Source organism: Cetorhinus maximus, chromosome X (genome assembly GCF_964194155.1).
Source record: "Cetorhinus maximus chromosome X, sCetMax3.hap1.1, whole genome shotgun sequence".
NCBI lineage: Eukaryota > Metazoa > Chordata > Chondrichthyes > Lamniformes > Cetorhinidae > Cetorhinus > Cetorhinus maximus.
This window is the reverse complement of record NC_135917.1, coordinates 14,396,781-14,418,309: the sequence shown is the minus strand read 5'-3', so window position 1 is coordinate 14,418,309 and position 21,529 is coordinate 14,396,781. Positions and strand designations below refer to the sequence as shown.

Here is a 21,529-nt window from a genome sequence, read left to right as displayed (position 1 = left end):
AATGAGAATTTGCAAAGCACAAAGCTCTCAAAGTCTCCACGTTTATTTGGGTTTCCCTTTAGTTGTCCAGTTGTGCGGGCCTTCAGTTCCACCCAGCCAAGAAGACCCTCCCCCCATATCTATGTTTTGCAGTTGGACATCGAGGGCGTTGCCTTGGTCTTGAGCTGCCTGTCTGAGGATGATGCATGTCACATATCAGACTGTCTCTACCACCTTTAACCCTCCCCCTGTCACCCACTAACTTCCCCCGATCACCATCGACCACCCTAATGTCACCTTCACTCCCCCCCTTTATTGCCCTTGAGCCTCCCCCCATCAACCTGGACCCTTTCATTGGCAACTTGGACATGCCCTCCCTCCCTGCTGAGCCCACCCCAGTCACCGTTCCTATGCCCAGCCTAATCCTCCTCACTCCTGTCATCTGTGCCACCATCCTTGTCCCCTTCAATGGCCTCCCTGATGAGAACTATACCTGCCATACCCAAACCCTGACCCTACCACATCCCACTTCCCTCTCACAGTCACTGCCCCCTCCTATCATCAGCACCCTCAGCTCTCACCCCAAGGATTCCAATGTTGACTCAACTGACCCCTCTCTCTGAAACACTCTGGCCCCACCCTCCCACTCCTCACCTTTCCCTTCAAGCCTTCCACCCTCCCCCTTCATGCCTTCCTTCCCCCCCCTTTCAAGCCTTCCACCCTCCCCCTTCAAGCCTTCCACCCTCCCCCTTCATGCCTTCCTTCCCTCCTCACTTCACCCACCACCCCACCTTTGTGTCTTTGTGTGCTATACCTGCGGACAGCTCTTGTGGTGTAGCCAGCTTTGACTGTAAGGTAAGTGGCTCTAAAATTCTCTCCCGCCAAGCGCTGTATGTGCAGTCGGGTAACGGAATGGCTGGCAGGGCAGGGGTTTTGACAGGGGCGCACGGTTCCAGTCTGTTGGTGTTTTAATGAGCATACATGAGATGCAAAATGGGTTCCTGCCAAGCAGGAAGGTAGGCCCACCATCAACCCGCCATGAACGTCAGAAGAGGAAGATCCCAACCTCATTTCCCGACGTTGGGAAACCGATATTTTGCATCCTGCCATATCTTCCATCCCCGCTCGCCACGAATCCTGCTGGTGGTGGGATTCTGCCCTTAACCTCTGAAGTCAAATACACTTGGTTCAAATTGCTGGGTACCAGAAGCGGAGGAAAGGAATTTCCATGCCACTAGCACAAACATCCCTCACTATATTCAGCACTAATAGACAAGCGTCAAAAAAACACACATCACTCATTCACAGTTGCTTCAAAACGTTAAATATTGTTTCAAATAATCATCAAAAAGCTAAGCCAGCATCTTCCGGTTGGCGAGCGGGGGTGGAGCCCACTCGCCGACGCGCAAAATGACGTGGGGTGACGTCGGGCATGCACCCCGATGTCACCCTGCGCAATTTAGTTTGTCAGTTCGGCGGGCGCGCATCCAGCTCAAATGTACGCCCACCAACCCGCCAACAGCCTATTAACGCCATTAAAAAACCAACTGAACTCATTAATGGACCTGCCCGTCCAACCTTAAGGTTGGCGGGCAGGCCGGGAGCCCTGGCATGAAACCTCATCCACAGGCGGGACGAGGTTTCATGAGTGATTTAAAAAATGCAGAATATTTTACAGTAAAAGTTATGGACATATCCCAGCTCATGTGACAGTGTCACATGAAGGGACATGGCAGGGAAATTTTTTTCTAATCTTTATTGAAACTTTTAAATCGGTGCCGAGCTCCCTGAGGCAGCACTTTGCCTCGGAGAGATCTGTGTGCTCTTTCGCACGCAGCACTCCCGGCTGAGGGAATTCCCCCACCCCGCCACAGGGAGCACATAGCGTAATTGGCCCGCTCACGTAAGATGGCGGCGCGCCCCCAACCGGGGGCACCAATCAGAAACACGCCCCCTCCTGCACTTCCCCCTCCAACGGGGGGAAAATGTTGCCCCTACAAATGATCAAGCCTTTAGAATTATCTCACTCGAGTGTCTGCAAATTTGAAAGCCATGAACCCTTGCAACAGCTGGTAAACAGCATTAGCTTCAATGTGTATGGCATGGTTGAGGGGGAGCTACAGTGTCTGTCCTCTGTGCTGGAAGTGATCAAGTGCCAATGGTTCTGACTGAAATTGTGCGGTCCACAACCGCTCTCTTGCTAAACTCTAAACCCACTTGATTTGGTATGATAGTGCAGCTAGTTGCCACAGATCACATTAAAAACAGACTACAACTGTATACGGATTAAAAATGAGAAACAGATGCCTGAATGTAGGTACAGAAGGAAAAGTTGGATTGCACTGAATGGATAACTCATCAGCTCTTACGGACTGTCCGCATTTGGTTTCTTTGTCTTAATTGAAAACATCAAGTCAGAGTAAAATTCACCAAGATGATCAGCTTGGGAACCTGCAATATGTTGCACTGCTGTCATTTTATCTTTAGGGCCTGGGTTGGAATCTCACCCAAACAAATAACTGGTATTTATATAGCACCTTTAGCATAATAAAATGTCCCAAGGTACTTCACATGAGCATCAAAACAAAATTTGACACCGAGCCACATAAGGTGGTATTAGGTCAAAAGGCTTGGTCTAAGACGTAGGTTTTAATGAGTCTCAAAGGAGGAAAATGAAGGAGAGAGGTGGAGAGGTGTAGGGAGGGGATTCCAGAGCTTGGGGCCCGGGTAACTGAGGGCACGGCTGCCAAGGGCGGAGCGATTAGAATCAGGGATGCTTAAGAGGCCACAAGCAGAGAAGCTGAGATTTTGGAATGTTGTGGGGCTGGAGGAGATTACAGAGATAGGGATAAGGCATGGAGGGGTTTAAAAATAATGATGAGAATTTTAAAATTGAAATGCTGCTTGACTGGGAGCCAATGCAGATCAATGAGCACAGGGATAACAGGGGGATGGGACTTGCTGTAAGTTAAGACACAGGCAGCAGAGGTTTGGATGGCCTCAAGTTTAAAGGGTAGAATGTGGGAGACCAGCCAGGAGTGGGTTAGAATAGTCAAATCCAGAGGTAACAAGGCATGGATGAGGGTTTCAGCTGTGGATGAGCTGAGACAAGGGTGAAGTCAAGCGATGTTAAGGAGGTGGAAATAGGCTGTCTTGGTGACGGTGCAAAGATTTCTGAAATTACTGCAAAATCTCAAAGTGTCACACAACATTCAGATTCAAAGTAACTCTTTTGAGTCAAACCAAATAAACTAAATTAACAAAATCAGGGACAACCGATTCAAAGTACTTGCACAGTTTGCACAAAATTGCTTCCAATGACTTTCTCATGCAACTTAAAATTAATTAGTTTACATTAGGTATTTTGTTCAATACGATGGTCCAGGTTTAACTGCCAATCAATGGGAGCATGATGCAGCTCCTGTCTCAAATGCACACATCATTCAAAGTCAACAAAATAGTCTATCCAAGAGGCTATGTAAATGCAAGGTTACATACAATGATACAGGCCAACTGTTGACACTTTGAAATATCAAACCACTGACCACGTCTACATAAAAATGACCATGAGTTTGTTTTCATCTTATGTCGATAATTAAACACAAGCGAGAGAGCAGGAGAAGAAAGCTCCACAATAAGAATACCGAAAGAAAACATTCCAGTTGGAAGATCTAAAATGGACTGTGATCGAAACTCTAATCAAGAGTCAGCTCCGAAATCAGCCTGGAGAGCCGGTAAGACAGCTGTAAAAGCACACAGGCTGCTGCAACTTTCAAAGTGATACTTCTTCTTGACTGTTGGGTAAGAACAGAAGACAGGGCCCACCAGGCTCATCCCTCTCATGCCCTCATCTGGTTCAGCACCCGCCCCCATGTTCATGTCACCAACTCACCCCCTATCCACATTCTGAACTCAACTGTCTTGGGGATTCCAATACCCCGCCTAGGGGATTATTCCAAGATTACATAGCATTACATAGGATATACAGGACAGAAACAAGCCATTTGGCCCAACTATTACATACTGATGTTTATGCTCCATTTGAGCCTTCTCCCATCTTTCATCATTTAAATCTCCCATCATGGCCATCTATTTCCTTCTCTCTCAGTTGCTTGTCTAGTTTCCCCTTAAATACATCCACACTATTCACTTCAACCACTCCCTGTGGTAGTGAGTTCCACATTCTCACCACTCTCTGGATAAAGGAGTTTCTTCTGAATGCTCTATTGGATTTCTTGGTGACTATCTTATATTGATGACCTCTAATTATGCTCTTCCCCTGAAGAATTATTCACCATTCTCTCTGTATCCACTCTACCAAAACCTTTCAGAATTTTAAAGACCTCTATTAGGTCACCCCTCAATCTTTGGTTTTCGAGAGAACAAGAGACCCAGCCTGTCAATCCTTTCCTGATATGTAAACCTACACATTTCTGGTATTGTCCTTGTAAATCTTCTCTGCACCCTCTCCAGTGCCTCTATATCCTTTTTAAAATATGGTGACCAGAACTGCAGTGTGTGGTCTAACCCAAGGTTCAATACAAGTTTAACATAACTTCCCTACTTTTCATAAAAGCAAAATGCTGCAGATGCTGGAGATCTGAAATAAAAACAGAAAGTGCCGGAAAAACTCAGCAGGTCTGGCAGCATCTGTAGAGGGAGAAACAGAGTTAACATTTCCAGTCCAGTCCGACTCTTCTTCACATTGGACTCAAAGCGTTAACTCTGTTTCTCTCTCCATGGATGCTGCCAGACCTGCTGAGTTTTTCCAGCACTTTGTTTTTATTCCCTACTTTTCAATTCTATCCCTCTAGAAATAAAGCCTAGTGCTTGGTTTGCTTTTTTAAAAAAAATATATGGCCATACTAATCTGTGGTGGAGCTTTTAGTGATTGATGGATGTGTACTTCAAGGTCCCTTTGTTCCTCTACCCCACCTAGACTTGCACATTCCAAGTAATAAACGATCTCCCTTATTATCCAAGATCTGCGTTAAGATCTATACTAAACTCACTTTTCACAAATTAAAATGAATGCCTTCCTTGTTCTAATGGCGTGGGTCAGTAATTCAGCACTCCAGTCAGTTTTATTTTGCTGTATTCAGTACTCAACACAAATGAAATGTAATATTCTGGGTTCACCTCAACTATTCCATTTGTTATTTCTTCTACCTCAACTCGATTCTCCTTCACTTTTCTATATCCAAACTACAAAGTTCACTTTCTCAAGCTTTTCATTGTGGTTCATCCTCTTTACATTGGAGATCACTCTTAATGCTGCTCTCAGTGCCCTCTCCAATGCAAATCTAACTAGCCTTGCTTCAAGTGTGATAACCAGAATTATACACAGTATTCTAAGTGAGCCCACTACATTATAAAACCTCAGCATAATCTCTGTAGACTTAGACTCCACCTGTATTTAGGCTGTGTACCCCAATATTCTCCTTACATTTTAATGTTTCCCCATATTATCTAGACATTGAAATATTAAGTCCCTTTCTAAGATCCTGTACTAATTACATTCCATTCATTGTATGTCTGCGGCATTCGCTTTTTGGCCTAGTGTACAATAGACCAAACTTCTCAACGTTTCTTCTGAGAATCAGTATTAAATTTGACATTTCTTTACTTAATTTACTGACGTAAATCTTTCCGCAAATTGTACCCAGCTCATGTATGTAGGCTCAAGATATTCCAGAGTCTGTCCTTCACAACACATATGGGAGGTGGAATATTTGGCTGACCATGCGTGGGCTGATACGAGTTTTGTTTTGGCAACGTTCGAGGGCCGACCAGGTTTTTTGTATGTAGAATTGAAGAGAGTAGCTTGCAAATCTGCTGCAGAATGGGCAATCACAATGCAGTCATCTGCAAACTGTAGGTCATGTATATCTATGATGGTCAGTTTAGTTTTAGCATGGAGGTGACTGAGGCTAAAGAGTTGTCCATCTAGATGATATTTAGTACTGATACCAGAGGGCAGTTGACCTTTGATGAGGTGAACAGTCACTGTTAAGTAGACTGTCTATAGCTTGGGGCTATCACACAGCCTTGCTTGACCTAAGGTTCTGAAAAAATTCCATTTGGACTTGAAAGGTTAACTCTGTTTCTCTCTCCGCAGTTGCTGTGGAGTATTTCCAGAAATTTGCTTTGATTTCAGATTCCCAGCCCCTGCAGTATTTTGGTTTTATTTTAGTCACAAAGGGCAAGTAAAAACTTGGGCAAAAAGGTTTTTAAAGATACAAATTTAAAGGACTTAGGGATTGAGGCAGCTGAGGGCTCTTCAGAAGTGTTGGGATGAAGGGAGGAGTGAGAACACAAAATGTTGGAGGAAGGAAGCAGTATGGAGAGCAGAAAGAGTTTGTGGCAGGGTATTAGTGGGGGTTAATGGACAAGGACTCGTATTTGAAATTTAATGTGTTGTGTGAACATGGATCCAGCGTGGATTACCAAAGAACAAGGTGATGGGCAAGTAGTGCAGAACAGAATATATGTAGCAGAGCTTTAGAAAAGTTACAGTCCATACAGGGTGGAAGATGAGAAGATGGAAAGAATGAGTTTTTTTAATTCTTTCATGGGATGTGGGCATCGCCAGCAAGACCAGCATTTATTGCCCATCCCTAATTGCCCTCGTGAAGGTGGTGGTGAGCTGCCTTCTTGAACCGCTGCAGTCCATATGTTGTAAGTACACCCACAGTGCTGTTAGGGAGAGAGTTCCAGGATTTTGACCCAGTGACAGTGAAGGAACGGCGATATATTTCCAAGTCAGGATGGTGTGTGGCTTGGAGGGGAACTTGCAGGTGGTAGTGTTCCCATGTGTCTGCTGCCCTTGGCCTTCTAGATGGTAGAGGTCATGGATTTGGAAGGGCTGTTGGGGGAGACTTGGCAAGTTGCAGCAGTGCATCTTGTACACACTGCTGCCACTGTGCGTCGATGGTGCAGGGAATGAATGTTGAAGGTGGTGGATAAGGTGCCGATCAAGTGGGCTGCCTTTTCCTAGATGGTGTCAAGCTTCTTGAATGTTGTTGGAGCTGCACTCATCCAGGCAAGTAGAGAGTATTCCATCACACTCCTGTCTTGCACCTTGTAGATGGTGGATAGGCTTTGGGGAGTCAGGAGGTGAGTTACTCGATACAGAATTCCCAGCCTCTGACCTGTTCTTGTAGCCACAGTATTTATATGGCTCATCTAATTCAGTTTCTGGTCAATGGTAACCCCCAGGATGTTGATTCAGCGATGATAATGATTAGATTCTCTCTTATTGGAGATGGTCATTGCCTGGCACTTGTGGCATGCATGTTATTTGCCACTTATCAGCCCAAGCCTGAATATTGTCCAGGTCTTGCTGCATTTGGACATGGACTGCTTCAGTATCTGAGGAGTCGCAAATGGTGCTGAACATTGTGCAATCATCAGCGATCATCCCCACTTCTGACCTTATAATGGAGGGAAGGTCATTGATGAAGCAGCTGAAGATGGTTGGGCCGAGGACACTACCCTGAGGAACTCCTGCAGTGATGTCCTGGAACTGAGATGATTGACCTCCAATAGCCAAAACCATCTTCCTTTGTGCTAGGTATTGACTCCAACCAGTTTTCCTCCTGATTCCCATTGACTCCAGTTTTACTTGAGTTGTCGAGTCTGGAGGTGAAGTGAGGCATGATAAGAGCGTTGCAGCAATGGACAGGATGAGACAGAGGCAGAAGCTGTCAATGTCATGTGGGTGGGATTAGGCCGATGGATAAAATGTGGAGTTTAAAGCCGAGTCGAATAAGACACCAAAATTGTCTTCTGTTCTGCACTACTTGCCCATCACCCTGGTCTTCGGTAATCCACACTGGATCCATGTTCACACAACACATTCAATATTACATACTAGCCCTTGTCCATTAATCGCACTAAGACCCCTTCACAAACTCCCTGCTCTCCATACTGCTTCCTTCCTCCAACATTTTGTGTTCTCACTCCTCCCTTCATCCCAACACTTCTGAAGAGCCCTCAGCTGCCTCAATCCCTAAGCCCTTTAAATTTGTATCTTTAAAAACCTTTTTGCCCAATTTTTACTTGCCCTTTGTGACTAAAATAAAAACAAAATACTGCAGGGGCTGGGAATCTGAAAGAAAAGCAAATTTCTGGAAATACTCCACAACAACTGATTCAGCCTGTGATAGTGGCGAGGGAGGGGGTATGGAGTGTGGCAGGCAAGTCCAATTTGTATCAAGGGTATGACATGGATAGGATTAATAACTAGATGAGGGGCTCTGCAGGAGCCGCACAATCTTGGTGAGGCTACAACTGGAGTATTGGACACAGTCTGGTCACAGGGAACTGGGTGGGGGTGGAGAGGATCCAGTCCCCGGAAGCAGTGTAAAAGAGCAGCCGGGTTTATTGTTGGTGTGGGAAAAGCTGTAAGGAATGCCTTCCTCAGCCTTTGTCTTCTAGCAATAAATTAAATGGTTAACGGAACAGAGACATTTCACCTGGAGATACACCAGATTAGCGGCACAAGCAGGCAAAGGGTTCAGAGTGTGGCGGGCAGGTTTAGTACAGGCACCAGTGAGTAGCCTTTTACACCGAGGGTGATAAACAGCTGGAACAGGGATACTGGGAAGGGTAGTGAGACCTGGTGGTTGGACTCATGTAACAAACAGTAGATGTTGCAGTCAGAAGAGATAGGATTGGTATTCAGGAAGGGGCTGCTCAGTGGTGAACAAGCAGTTAGGATAGAATTTGTTCATACAGAGACCAGTGAATATGTGGAACAACCTATGCAGGAAGGCAGAAGCAGAGAATGTTATAAATGTTAAGAGTGTAATGGGTGAATATTTGGCCAACAGGTTGACTGTAGGGTCTGAGTAGTAGTGTAAGAAGCCTGCCCTTTGGAGTGGTCCAATGGGTGGGGATAGTCACTCCCAGTCATGTACATTTTGAAGGAAGTTAGGGTAAATTAGTTGAGTTTGGAACATGGCAATGACAATGTCCAAGGATACTGGATGAACTTCTCTGATCGAGAATGTGTTTGGACTTTGAATGCAAACCTACATAGAACTGAATCATGGCATCGTAGAAAACCATCCTGTCTTCAAAGATTATTTTCCGGCATTACCATGTTTTCCAACTGGATTCTCCTGGAAGTTGGAGATGAGCTTCACTCTCCTCAAACTGTTGGTTTGATGCAAAATAACAAGAGATATTTTTGATAATGTCGAAGGCCCTAATGGGATTGTGCAGTTTCAAAGTCCAGTGCAGGTAGGTATCTCCCTATGGTCCAGTGATACAGTTCACATGTCTTCAGGAGTTGAAGTGCCATTGCCAATGAGTTAGAAACTTTAAGTGGCCATTTTGAGGTTGAGATTTCTTTGAGAACTTTCCCTACTTGCAAAACAATGGCAAAATGCAGTTTCTGAACAGCACAGTAAGAAATGGAAAAGGGAGTGCCAAGGTGCCTTCATGTTCAGAGGCCATAATAGTGGTGGCACAGTGCATCAGAACACCAAAGCATTTTATCAACTATTCTAGTTATAAAGAAATCAAGAAGTATTGTGCATTATTACTGTGGAGTGAGCAGAGGGCTTTGATTTAATCTATCAGTTAATAATCATTTGAAATTACCACCTTGTTGCTCAAGCTATCAAACATACATCTGGCTTTTGCATTATGATAAATCCTGAACTAAAACAGCAAGGTCGGTGAAGTGGAGAGATGGGCAGGAGTCACCTTTGTCAGTTGCAATCCAGCATTGGCTGCGGCCTAGCAGCTGACAAGTAGTAAACTGGGGAGAGAGAGAAGATAACAGGGAATACCAAAGACATACTTGCTGCCTTAGTTTTCAATCTGGTCGCTTCATAGCATCAAATATGTTCAGTCTTTCCTTCCAACCCTTGTGGTTTTGGAATCTGCCAAGCACATTCTTCACACCTCCATCCCCCAGTTAGATGCCAATTTTGTCCTCCTTTATCTTAAACTTTTCTAATACTTATTTCTCATTTATTGTAAGATTGTTCAGTCAATTCAGGATTGTTCTCCTCTCCAATATCCTGTTCTGTTGATAATGCTGCAGCAAAGTCCTTTTCAAGCACCCCCGCCAGTTTCCATCTATCTTCTACTAACCTATGATCCGCTCCTCACAGGGATCCCAGCTCCCATTAAACCTTTTAACCGGTGTATTGTAGACTATTGTTCTTTATTTTTACATACGCTCCTCACACACCTCCTTGCTTTCTTTACCTCTTATTTTATTTTCACCTAATCTCTCTTTATTTCAATCTTTTTCTTTTAAATCATACCTATATTAATCACAGTATCTGGAAAATTGAAAATATTCAGTTTTATTGTTATCTCTTTGTTCTACAGCTCTGAAATCTCCAGTGTGCCAATTTCTGCTTCTTCTTTACCTCAGCTAACTCTCATCGCTCTAAAATTTCCCCTTGATTTTGATATGAACTTTTCCTTTTCTACTTGGACTTTAGACCTTATACCAAACTCACTATTCTCCAAGTGTTCAACCATTGTTACGCAATCTACCCAATCAATTTCATCACTCATAACTAGATCTAGCGATTCCTCCCCCCAGCGACTGTCTGAGACTAAACCAGTCTGTTTGCAACATCAGCATCATATTTGATCTCGAGATGAGCTGTCAACCACATAACCAAGCCATCATTAAGATTGCCTGTTTCCACCGCTGTAGCATCATCTGACTTCACCTGGCTCAGCTCATCTGCTGCTGAAGCTCTCATACATGCCTTTGTTACCTCCAGACTTGACTGACTATTCAAACACACTTCTGGTCTGTCTCCCACATTCTACTCTGTAAACTTGAGGCCAGTCCAAGCTCTGCTGTGGGTATCTTAACTCACAGCAAGTCCTGTTCACCCATCACCCCTATGCTCACTGACCTACACTGGCTACTGGTTCAACGATGTCTTGATTTTTAAATTCTCATCCTTGTTTTCAAATCCCTCCATGGTCTCACCCTTCTCTATCTCTGTAATCTCCTCCAGCCCCACAACCCTCCGAGATCTGTGCGCGCCTCTAATTCTGGCCTCATGAGCATCCTCGATTTTAATCACTCAAACATTTGTGGCCAAGCCTTTAGCTGCCTTGGCCCCAAGATCTGGAATTCTCCCGCTAAGCCTTTCTGCCCCTCTACCTTGCTTTCCCTCTTTAAGAGGCTCCTTAAAAACTTACCTCTTCTGACCAAGTTTTTGATCATCTGACCTAATACCTCCTTACGTGGCCATGTTTTGTTTTACAATGCTCTTGTGAAGTGCCTTGGGACGTTTCATTGCTGTACGTTGAAGTCGCTACATAAATACAAGTTGTTGTTGCTGTTGCAGCACCGTTTCTCCCCTTGTCAGCATAGAGCCTCAAGGAAGGAACCCTTCACACTTTGCAGGAATTCCATTCCCTTTGTTCTATTTACTCCCTTCCTGTGTCAATCAATCAGAGGGTAATTAAAACCTCCCGGAACAATAATTTTGTTATTTCCTTACTCTGTTTATAGATTTCCTCTTCCATTTCCCTTCCACAATTAGAAGGTTGGGACTACAATCCCACTGATTTAGCAGTCTCTTTTTAACTTTAATCTCAAATCATAATGACTCTGTTTGAACCTCTCATGTACATCAATCCTCTCTACACATAGCAGGTTTTCCCACCTTTACCAATTCTATCACTCCTCCGCTTTTCTTACCTATTCTGTCCCTCCTAAAAATATTACACCCAGTGTGTTTGTTTTCCACTCCTGCTCAGTTTGAAGCCAAGTTTCTGTTCGTGTTGTACAATCTATATGTTCCTGTGACATCATTCGTTCTAACGCCCCCTGTTTACTTCCCACACTTGGTGTCTTGCAATACAGGCCCTTTGTCTTTTTAAAGTTTGTATTTAAAGTTACTCCTTTTCCCTTGAGGATTTTTCCCAAGGTAACACCTTTATCCTAGTCTTTTTCCTGCTTATAAGAGATCGATTTGATTTTCCACCTCTACTTTATTCTCCTGTATGCAAACCCTTTTTGTTGACTGATTTTTTTTTTATTTCTAGATTTAGCTCATCTATTTCTACAGTCTTGACTGTATCTTTTTGATTGCATTCATTTTCCCTGTTCCCTGCCTTGCTGGTTTAGTTCACTAGCCCCCTTTCTGTTCAGCTGTGGCTTATCCTTGTGGAATACCTCACACCTTTCCCGGATCTACTCTAATGCCCCCAAATACAAACCTTGTTCCTGACACCAGCCCTTTAAGCCACGCTTTGAGCACCGGATTCTTCCGACCCACTGGATCATGTGACTGGGAGAGTAATTCAAAGGCTTTCTCCATCGTTTCTGGTCCCTATTCCAAACTCTGTTTCCCAGCTACCATTCATCTCCCTGGTAACAGTCTGAGATTCAGCCAGCCTGTTCATAACTTTGATGTCATATTTTACCCTGAGATGAAATTCTGACCTCATATTTGTGCCATCACTAAGACCACCTTTTTCCACCCACATAACATTACCCGACTTTGCCCTGACTCAGCTCATCTTCTGCTGAAACCCTCATTCATGTCTTTGCTCCTTCTAGATTCGACTATTCCAACATACTCCTGACTGGTCTCCGTAAACGTGAGGTCTTCCAAAACTCCTCTGCCTGTTTTTTTTTAAACTTGCAACAAATCCCGTTCCCCTATCACCCCTGTGCCCACTGACCTACACTGGCTCCCGTTCAAGCAATGTCTTAATATTAAAATTATCCTTGTTTTCAAATCCCTCCATGGCCTCACCACCAAACCCCACCACCCCCCTCCCACCATCTCTGCAATCTCCTCCAGCCCCACAACCCTCTGTGTTATCTGAGCTCCTTTAATTCTGAATGCCCGTGCAATCCCAATTGTAATCGCTCTGCCACTGGTGGCTGTGTTGGGCCCTAAACTCTGGAATTCCCTCCCTAAACCTCTACACCTCGCAACTTCACTATCTTCCTTTAAGACACTCATTAAAACCTACCTCTTTGGCCAGGTTTTTGGTCATCTGACCTAAATATCCCTTAATGTGGCTTAGTGTCATATTTTATTTTATAATGCTCGTGTGAAGGACCTTTTTTATTACATTAAAGATGCTGTATAAATGCAAGTTGTTATATTATCACCCCTGACAGCCTTCTTCCCAATCCTTTAAACACTTGCCAGGAAGTCAGGCCTTTCATCCCCTCTATCCTTGGCTCCCAATGAAGCACATCTCTGTTCCTGCACAACCCAAACCATAACCGTTGCAACAGTGTCTTGAGACAGAAATAAACAAGAAAAGATTCCAATCCCTTCATTTATAAAAAAAAGCCAACCAAATGGCACATTCAATGGAAAGCAAGAATCATATACCCCAGAGCCATCATAAAGTGTATCTCATTTAACACCTTTTGTAAATCACTGGGCATTCAGTTCCTCAGTTAAGTTGATACACAAGAACGAGTAGCCACATGACCTGCCAAGCCTGCTCCACCGTTCAATACAATCATGGCTGATCTTGGACTTCAACTCCATTTTCCTGCCTGCTCCCCATATCTCTTAATTTCCTGACACACCAAAAATCTGTCTCTCCCAGCCTTAAGTGTCTAACAAATATCCACATGCATCTCTATGCGTGGGGTACTGGGTCATGAATTGGAAGATGATTCAGACTTGCAGGATGATTTGGCAGTCACTTCCCTCATTGCAAAGCCCAGGGCAAACAGCAGGCATATAAATCAATTCTAGTCCTCTTTAACAACACAAGATCTAGGTGATGAACCGAGCGGAAAGAAATATTAGCAAGTTAGCATTATGTGCTGTTAAAATTGTACTTTTTGAAGAGCAGAGGTTGAATTAAGAATCTTAAGGCAACTGGCAGAAATTCAACCCGTGCTTGCTGCAGGCCTGCCATATTATATAGTATGGCAGCCCTCAGTAAAAGTGATAAAAAACGCCCAGCTACGTGAAGCAACTGGGAGTAACACTGAAAATCCAGTGCCAAGAGTCTTCTCTTGCATTTCACCTTTTGTTTCACAGAACTTTAAATTGGAAGTCAGTCATATGTCTGGGATTAGTTTAAAAATGCTTTTGTGCTAAATTGGCAACATCACTCAGAACTGTAATGAGGACAGCTGGTGTGGGAAATGGAAAATATTTATATTGATGCCCTTGGGCTGCTTTTCTGAGGTTGTAGTTAAGGCACATTCATAGGGGCAGCATACAGGGAACTTGATAGGATCTGGCCATACTTCATATTGACACTGGCTGTTCCAGTCCCTAGCACTGACACCTCCCTAACCTCCATTAGCATAAATATTTATCAAAGTAGAAAAAATATACAGTGTACTTTTTGTGCCACTTACCTTTCTTGCCAGTCCCAAGGCAATGTAGCATTTTTCACCTGGATCAACGATCTCCACTTCAAAATAATGGCTTCTGGTGCTGAGGGGATGCCTTGCTTGTGCCAGACCGACATCCATGATGCTCTTCCCTTTGCCAACATATTCTAATAGCTAGAAAAAAGCCAAGGGTGGCAGGAGGGGAAGAAATAGGAAAATTAATCTAGGGTAGACAATCAGCAAACCAAAAACAATTAATCAGGCTGCATTTATTTGTTACTGTGACAAAATACAAAGCCTCAAACAGCAAGTTTGTAAAATACCCCTTTCAAACATCCCACATTACCCCTTCCTGCTCTATGCTATTCAATTGAAGTAGGCATTTTTCTTATGCAAGTCTAAATTATGAGCATTAGCAGTCCTTTACAAGCAGCATGAGCTTGTCCTCACTCCACACCTACACCTTCCAGTAAAGGGGAAAGGGGAGGGGGGTGGAAATCACTGGATGGTGCGAAGGAGCAGGAGCCCAGGCTGAGCTTACTCCTCCCCAGATTGGAAGAACTGAGGCCTAATGTATTGTCCCTACCTCTGCCCTGGCTGAGGTCAACTAACACAGCAGAGATGGCAAATAATACCTGGGTCTTTTCAGCTCTGTGCGGTTTGACATTACACTGGGAAAGTCATTTACCGACACAGCAGCTTAGGAGCCGTTAGTAGGAGATTTCATGAGGTTAACAGCTGAATGTATATGACAAAAGAATGAACCTTATGTTATGGCAATTATTTACCTCTTGCAAATCATGGAATGGTTACAGCACGGAAGGAGGCTATTCGGCCTGTCGTATCTGTGCTAACACTCTGCAGGAGCAATTCACCTAGGCCAGCACCCCTACCTGTTCCCCGTAGCCCTGCAAATGTTTCCTTTTCAGATAAGGATCCAATTCCCTTTTGAATTCTTCGATTGAATATGCCTCCACCACATTCCAGATCCTAACCGTTTGCCGTGTAAAAAAGCTTCTCCTCATGTCACCATTGCTTCTTTCGCCAATCACCTTAAATCTGTGCCCTCTGATTCTCGATCCTTCCACCGCTGGGGACAGTTGCTCCCTATCTACTCTGTCCAAATGCCTCATGACTTTAAATACTTCTATCAAATCTATCAACTTCTCTCAACCTTCTCTTCTCCAAGGAGAACTGTCCAAGCTTCATCAATCTTTCTGCGTAACTGAAGTTCCTCAGCCCTGGAACCATTCTCGTGAATCTTTTCTGCACTCACTCTAATACCTTCTCATCCTTACTAAAGTGTGGTCTCCAGAACTGGACACAATACTCCAGTTGAGGCTGAACCAGTGTTCTATACAAATTTAAAATAATCGCCTTGCTATTGTACTCTGCGCTCCTACTCATAAAGCCCAGAATTGTGTATTCTTTATTAACCACTCTCTCAACCTGTCTTGCCACCTTCAATGGTTTATGCACATATACACCCAGGTCCCTCTGCTCCTTCACTCCCTTTAGAATTGTACCCATTTATTTTATATTTCTCTCTACGTTCTTCCTTCACTTCACACTTCTCTGCATTAAGTTTCATCTGCCACTCTCCTGTCCATTCTACCAACTTGTCGATGTCCTTTTGAAGTTCTACACTATCCTTCTCAGTTCACAATACTTCCAAGTTTTGTGTCATCAGCAAATTTTGAAATTATGCCCTGTACACCAAGGTCTAGGTCATTAATATATATATGAGGAAGAGCAAGGGTCCCAACACTGACCCCACTGGGGAACTCCACAATAACTCTTCCTCCAGTCTGAGAAACATCTATTAACCGCTACTCTCTATTCCCTGCCACTCAGCCAATTTTGTATCCATGTTGCAAATGTACCTTTTTTACCACGTGCTCTAACTTTGCTTGAACAAGTGTGCAACATTTGCAATTCTCCAGTCCTTTGGCACCACCCAAGTCAAAGGAAGTATGAAAAATGATGGCTAGTACCTCTGTAATTTCCACACACACTTCCTTCAGCATCCTTGTGCACATCTCATCTGGTCCTGGTGTAATATCAACTTTAAGTACAGTCAGCCTATCCAATGCCACATCCTTAACAATTTTAAACCCTTCAAGTTTCTGAATTACCTCCGCTTACACCATGACCTGCGCAGCATCCTCTTCCTTGGTGAAGACAGATGCAAAGTATTCATTTAATACCACAGCCATGCCCCCTGCCTCCATGTGTAAGTCCCCTTTTTTGGTCCCTATTTGGCTCTACTCCTCCTTTTACCATCCTTTTACTATTTTTATACCGATAGAAGACTTTGGGATCCCCTTTTATGTTAGCTGCCAATCTTTTTTCATACTCTCGCTTTGCTTCTCTTATTTTTTTTCAATTCCCCTCTGAAACTTTTTTCAGCCTGGTTCTTGGTTGTATTATCCACTGGATATCTGAGCACACTTTTTATGCTTCGTCTTAATCTCCATATCTTTCGTCATCCAGGGAGCTCTGGATTTGTTTGCCCTACAATTTCCCCTTTTGTTAGAATGTACCTTGACTGTACCAAACTTTTCATTGTTTTCCCTGTCAATCTTTGTTTGCAATTATCTGGGCCAGATCCGTTCTCACCCCATTGATGTTGGCTTTCCTCTAGTTAATTATTCTTACTCTAGATTGTTCCTCGTCCTTTTCCATAGTCAGCTTAAATCTTATGATATAATGATTGCTGTCCCCTAAATGTTCTCCTATTAACACTTACTTGGCCCACCTCAGTCATGAACCAGATCCAGCAATGCCTCCTTTCTCATTGGGCTGGAATCATACAGCTGTGGAAAATTCTCCTGAACACACTCTAGGAACTCTTGCTCCTCTCTACCCTTTACACTATTACTATCTCAGTCTATATTCTGATAAGTAAAGTACCCTATTAGAGCTACTCTATCATTCTTGCACTGCTCTGTAATTTCCTTGCATATTTGTTTCCTCATCTTTTTCATTAGTTGGTGGCCTGTAGACTACACCAAGGAATGTAATTGCACCTTTTTTGTTAAAATTACCAGGCCAGTTTGGCCACTACTGGAACCATACAGCTGGTCTGAACATTGAGCAACGTGAATCCATAAGGTGTCATGCCGAGAAGGCGTGGAGAAAAAAAAGTCTTAAAAATTTGTTTCTCTTCCATATTCTCTTGTTTAAATTCTGTTTTAAATGGTCAACGGCTAACTCATGAACCTCCTGGAATGTGACACCCCTTGCACAGTATGAACATTCCAGCTAAGCCAACACAAAGGACTAGTAGACAAGACATCTGCACCAGACAGCCCTGGACAAAGGCAGAGCTATTGTGATGACTCATCTCCAGCGTTGTGCTAATGGTTCCACAGTTATCAGCTCAAAATACAATGAGTTTTAAGGAGGGTCCTTAAAGTACATCATTAGTTGAATGGCTCAACCCAAAACCACCGTGTCAGATAACCGAGGCTTGAACTGTTTGAATTGCTTTAATTATACAGCTTTTAGATTCTGTCTTCAGTTGCGGTTAACCTCAGAAGAGAAAGCCAGACTCCTGGCTAGCAGCCTGCCTCTGACCTCCATCTCTCTCAAAGTCAGATCGCCAGAAAGAATCCTGTATTTCACTTACAGAGTGAACTAATTCTCAGGATACAAGAATACTTTGCTGCTTCTTCAACCACCTCAACCAAGTTCCTAGGACAAAGACCAGGGATTCTGTCGGACAAAGCCACCTAAAAGAACCTTCATTGGACATGGAATTACTGGATAAAAGCAAAAAACTGCGGATGCTGGAAATTCAAAACAAAAACACCTGGAAAAACTGCTGGCAGCATCTGCGGAGAGGAACACAGTTAACGTTTCGAGTCCGCATGACTCTTCAACAGAACTAAGTAAAAATAGAAAAGTGGTGAAATATAAGCTGGTTTAAGGTGGGGGTGGGACAAGTAGAGCTGGATAGAGGGCCAGTGATAGGTGGAGATAACCAAAAGATGTCACAGACAAAAGGACAAAGAGGTGTTGAAGGTGGTGATATTATCTAAAGGAATGTGCTAATTAAGGGTAGAAAGCAGGACGAGCAAGGTACAGATAGCCCTAGTGGGGGTGGGGTGGGGTGAAGAAATCGAAAAAGGCTAAAAGGTAGAGATAAAACAATGGATGGAAATACATTTAAAAATAATGGAAATAGGTGGGAAAAGAAAAATCTATGTAAATTATTCGAAAAAACAAAAAGGAGGGGGAAAAATCGGAAAGGGGGTGGGGATGGAGGAGAGAGTTCATGATCTAAAATCGTTGAACTCAATATTCAGTCCGGAAGGCTGTAAAGTGCCTAGTCAGAAGATGAGGTGCTGTTCCTCCAGTTTGCGTTGAGCTTCACTGGAACAATGCAGCAGGCCAAGGACGGACATGTGGGCATGAGAGCAGGGCGGAGTGTTGAAATGGCAAGCGACAGGGAGGTTTGGGTAATGCTTGCGGACAGACCGAAGGTATTCTGCAAAGCGGTCACCCAGTCTGCGTTTGGTCTCTCCAACGTAGAGGAAACCGCATTGGGAGCAGCGAATGCAGTAGACTAAGTTGAGGGAAATGGAAGTGAAATGCTGCTTCACTTGAAATGAGTGTTTGGGCCCTTGGACAGTGAGGAGAGGGGAAGTAAAGGGGCAGGTGTTGCACCTTCTGCAGTTGCATGGGAAGGTGCCATGGGAGAGGGTTGAGGTGTAGGGGGTGATGGAGGAGTGGACCAGGGTGTCACGGAGGGAACGATCCCTACGGAATGCCATCGGGGAGGTGAAGGGAAGATGTATTTGGTGGTGGCATCATGCTGGAGTTGGCGGAAATGGCGGAGGATGATCCTTTGAATGCGGAGGCTGGTGGGGTGATAAGTGAGGACAAGGGGGACCCTATCATGTTTCTGGGAGGGAGAAGGTGGTGTGAGGGCGGATGCGCGGGAGATGGGCCAGACACGGTTGAGGGCCCTGTCAACCACCGTGGGTGGAAAACCTTGGTTAAGGAAGAAGGAGGACATTTCAGAGGAACTGTTTTTGAAAGTGGCATCATCAGAACAGATGCGACGGAGGCGAAGGAACTGAGAGAATGGGATGGAGTCCTTACAGGAAGCGGGGTGTGAGGAGCTGTAGTCGAGGTAGCTGTGGGAGCCGGTAGGCTTGTAATGGATATTGGTGGACAGTCTATCATCAGAAATTGAGACTGAGAGGTCAAGGAAGGGAAGGGAAGTGTCAGAGATGGACCATGTGAAAATGATGGAGGGGTGGAAATTGGAAGCAAAATTAATAAATTTTTCCAGGTCCAGGCGAGAGCATGAAGCAGCACCGAAGTAATCATCAATGTACCGGAGAAAGAGTTGTGGGAGGGGGCCGGAGTAGGACTGGAACAAGGAATGTTCCACATACCCCATAAAGAGACAGGCATAGCTGGGGCCCATGCGGGTACCCATAGCCACACCTTTTATTTGGAGGAAGTGAGACGAGTTTAAGGAGAAATTCTTCAGTGTGAGAACAAGTTCAGCCAGACGGAGGAGAGTAGTGGTGGATGGGGATTGTTCGGGCCTCTGTTCGAGGAAGAAGCAGAGAGCCATCAGACCATCCCAGTGGGGGCTGGAGGTGTAGAGGGATTGGACATCCATGGTGAAGAGGCGGCGGTTGGGACCAGGGAACTGGAGATTGTTGATATGATGTAGGGTGTCAGAGGAATCACGGATGTAGGTGGGAAGGGACTGGACAAGGGGAGAGAGAATGGAGTCGAGATAGCAAGAAATGAGTTCCGTGGGGCAGGAACAGGCTGACATGATCGGTCTGCCGGGACAGTCCTGTTTGTGGATTTTGGGTAGGAGGTAGAAGCGGGCCGTCCGAGGTTAGGGAACTATGAGGTTGGAAGCTGTGGAAGGAAGATCTCCAGAGGAGATGAGGTCAGTAACAGTCCTGGAAACAATGGCTTGATGTTCATTGGTGGGGTCATGGTCCAGGGAGAGGTAGGAGGAAGTGTCTGCGAGTTGATGCTCAGCCTCTGCGAGGTAGAGGTAAGTGCGCCAGACAACAGCAGCACCACCCTTGTCAGCGGGTTTGATGACAATGTCAGGGTTGGACCTGAGAGCACGGAGTGCAGAAAGTTCAGAGAGAGACAGGTTAGAATGGGTGAGAGGAGCAGAGAAATTGAGACGGCTAATGTCACACCGACAGTTCTCAATGAAAAGATCAAGAGAAGGTAAGAATCCAGAGGGAGGGGTCCAGGTGGAGGGAGAATATTGGAGGCGGGTAAAAGGATCTGTTGAACGGGGAGAGGACTCCTGCCCAAAGAAGTGAGCACAGAGACGAAGGCGGCGGAAGAAGAGTTCAGCATCATGCTGAGCCCGAAATTCATTGAGATGAGGGCGTAATGGTATAAAACTACGTCCTTTGCTGAGCACTGAACGTTCAGCGTCGGAGAGGGGAAGGTCAGGGGGTATGGTAACTACGCGGCTGGGGCTGGGATTGGAAGATGGGGTGGGGACGGAGGGACAAGCAGGGGTGGAGGGTCCCAGATGGGTGTTGGTGTCGATGAGTTGTTGGAGCTTGCGTTCCTTTGCACCTGAAAGAAAGAGTCAAAGTTTCTTGTTGAGGCGTCGGATGAGATGAAGAATAAAATGAAACTGGGGGCACGCGCAGCTTTGAAAAAGGGTGCGGCGGTGCTGCTGGAGGGAGAGGTCGAGTGTGTTCATATGGCGGCGCATGGCACTGAGTGTGGATCTCAGAATGCGACGGGAATAGCAGTCCGAGGAGCATTGTATGTCCCGGAGATACCAGTAATCCTGGGTGGGTTCGAAACAAGAGGGATGGAATTTCAGTTGAAATCCACGTGGGGTAAGTCGGAGACGGAGACAGTCACTGAGAAAGGAAATATGGCTGTGAAAGCGGGTTTTAGTCAACACCTTGTCAAACACCAGGAGAGAAATGGAAAGCAATGAAGGTGAACAAGGCAAAAGTAAGATACGAAAATCCTATCGGAGAGAAGAGCAAAACTTCTTAGAGGTAGGCATTCCTTGAAGAGAAGGGGCAGTCAATTAAACAATAAGATGTGACATCTTTTGGTTATCTCCACCTATCACTGGCCCTCTATCCAGCTCTTCTTGTCTCACCGCCCACCCCCCCACCCCTCCCCCCCCCCCACCCCCACTTAAACCAGCTTATATTTCACCCCTTTTCTATTTTTCCTTAGTTCTGTTGAAGAGTCATGCGGACT

At 44.8% G+C, this 21,529-nt stretch overlaps 1 protein-coding gene across 3 annotated transcripts in view; it reads right to left on the bottom strand.

Annotated features, from left to right (window-relative positions):
• LOC144672651 (SPRY domain-containing protein 3-like) overlaps window positions 1–21,529 on the bottom strand; it is a 275,765-nt gene that overhangs the window by 124,934 nt on the left and 129,302 nt on the right. For all 3 annotated transcript variants that reach the window (XM_078534526.1, XM_078534528.1, XM_078534527.1), the window contains exon 7: window positions 14,321–14,470. In XM_078534526.1, the coding sequence (XP_078390652.1) occupies window positions 14,321–14,470 (150 nt within the window). The remainder of the gene's footprint in view (window positions 1–14,320; window positions 14,471–21,529) is intronic.